Genomic DNA, 1630 nt, shown 5'->3' on the forward strand with positions numbered 1-1630 from the left:
GTGTAGGGTGGAATGGATGCTGCAATTGAAGGATGCTGCCTGCCCCCAGCCCGCCCCCAGCCCCCAGCCCGCCCCCAGCCCGCCCCCAGCCCGCCCCCAGCCCGCCCCCAGCCTGCCCCCAGCCCGCCCCCAGCCCCCAGCCAGCCCCCAGCCCGCCCCCAGCCCGCCCCCAGCCCGTCCCCAGCCGGTCCCCAGCCCTGGAATAAGGACGGCAGCATCTTCAACGTTACAGAACATGTCATTAGTGGAATGTTGCAATTATGGTGGAGCAAAGATGTTGATCCTGCTCTCATCCACACCGCCCCGGCGGCTCTCATCCACACCGCCCCGGCGGCTCTCATCCACACCGCCCCGGCGGCTCTCATCCACACCGCCCCGGCGGCTCTCATCCACACCGCCCCGGCGGCTCTCATCCACACCGCCCCGGCGGCTCTCATCCACACCGCCCCGGCGGCTCTCATCCACACCGCCCCGGCGGCTCTCATCCACACCGCCCCGGCGGCTCTCATCCACACCGCCCCGGCGGCTCTCATCCACACCGCCCCGGCGGCTCTCATCCACACCGCCCCGGCGGCTCTCATCCACACCGCCCCGGCGGCTCTCATCCACACCGCCCCGGCGGCTCTCATCCACACCGCCCCGGCGGCTCTCATCCACACCGCCCCGGCGGCTCTCATCCACACCGCCCCGGCGGCTCTCATCCACACCGCCCCGGCGGCTCTCATCCACACCGCCCCGGCGGCTCTCATCCACACCGCCCCGGCGGCTCTCATCCACACCGCCCCGGCGGCTCTCATCCACACCGCCCCGGCGGCTCTCATCCACACCGCCCCGGCGGCTCTCATCCACACCGCCCCGGCGGCTCTCATCCACACCGCCCCGGCGGCTCTCATCCACACCGCCCCGGCGGCTCTCATCCACACCGCCCCGGCGGCTCTCATCCACACCGCCCCGGCGGCTCTCATCCACACCGCCCCGGCGGCTCTCATCCACACCGCCCCGGCGGCTCTCATCCACACCGCCCCGGCGGCTCTCATCCACACCGCCCCGGCGGCTCTCATCCACACCGCCCCGGCGGTCATCCACACCGCCTAGGCTGTCATCCACACCGCCCCGGCTGTCATCCACACCGCCCCGGCTCTCATCCACACCGCCCAGGCGGCTCTCATCAACTCCGCCCAGGCTGTCATCCACACCGCCCCGGCGGTCATCCACACCGCCCCGGCTCTCATCCACACCGCCCAGGCGGCTCTCATCCACACCGCCCAGGCTGTCATCCACACCGCCTAGGCTGTCATCCACACCGCCTAGGCTGTCATCCACACCGCCCCAGGCTGTCATCCACACCCTTTTGAAGGGTGTTGGGTGGGCGGGATGGGAGGCTGATGAGTCTGAAATACACCCACGCCCGCCCATCGTCAATAGGTCTCGCGAGCACAAATGATATTGCGGAAAATGTACACAAATGTACAAAAATGGTTATTGTGAGGCCATGTAAAATTAGGCTGGTGAGTTACGAGGCCCAAGATGGCGGTTTGCTGGCCACATTCCCGCCAAATGTCTCTTAAAATCTTACCTTTATGGCGCCATGTTGCTGCTTGGTGGTGGGCCACACCCACTATTGGCGGTG

The 1630-nt window shown here is 68.3% G+C and overlaps 1 protein-coding gene across 1 annotated transcript; it reads right to left on the minus strand.

Annotated features, from left to right (window-relative positions):
• Positions 1 to 258: 258 nt before the first annotated feature.
• Positions 259 to 1416, minus strand: LOC138356274 (another transcription unit protein-like). Its single transcript, XM_069312244.1, has one exon. It carries the CDS (start codon positions 1414 to 1416, stop codon positions 259 to 261), a length of 1158 nt encoding a protein of 385 aa, XP_069168345.1.
• Positions 1417 to 1630: the final 214 nt, after the last annotated feature.

This window comes from Procambarus clarkii, chromosome 71 (genome assembly GCF_040958095.1).
Source record: "Procambarus clarkii isolate CNS0578487 chromosome 71, FALCON_Pclarkii_2.0, whole genome shotgun sequence".
Lineage (NCBI taxonomy): Eukaryota > Metazoa > Arthropoda > Malacostraca > Decapoda > Cambaridae > Procambarus > Procambarus clarkii.

Bases quoted from the DNA above. Each gene is read 5' to 3' on its own strand.
- LOC138356274 (XM_069312244.1), bottom strand. From the start codon at position 1,416: ATGGGCGGGCGTGGGTGTATTTCAGACTCATCAGCCTCCCATCCCGCC.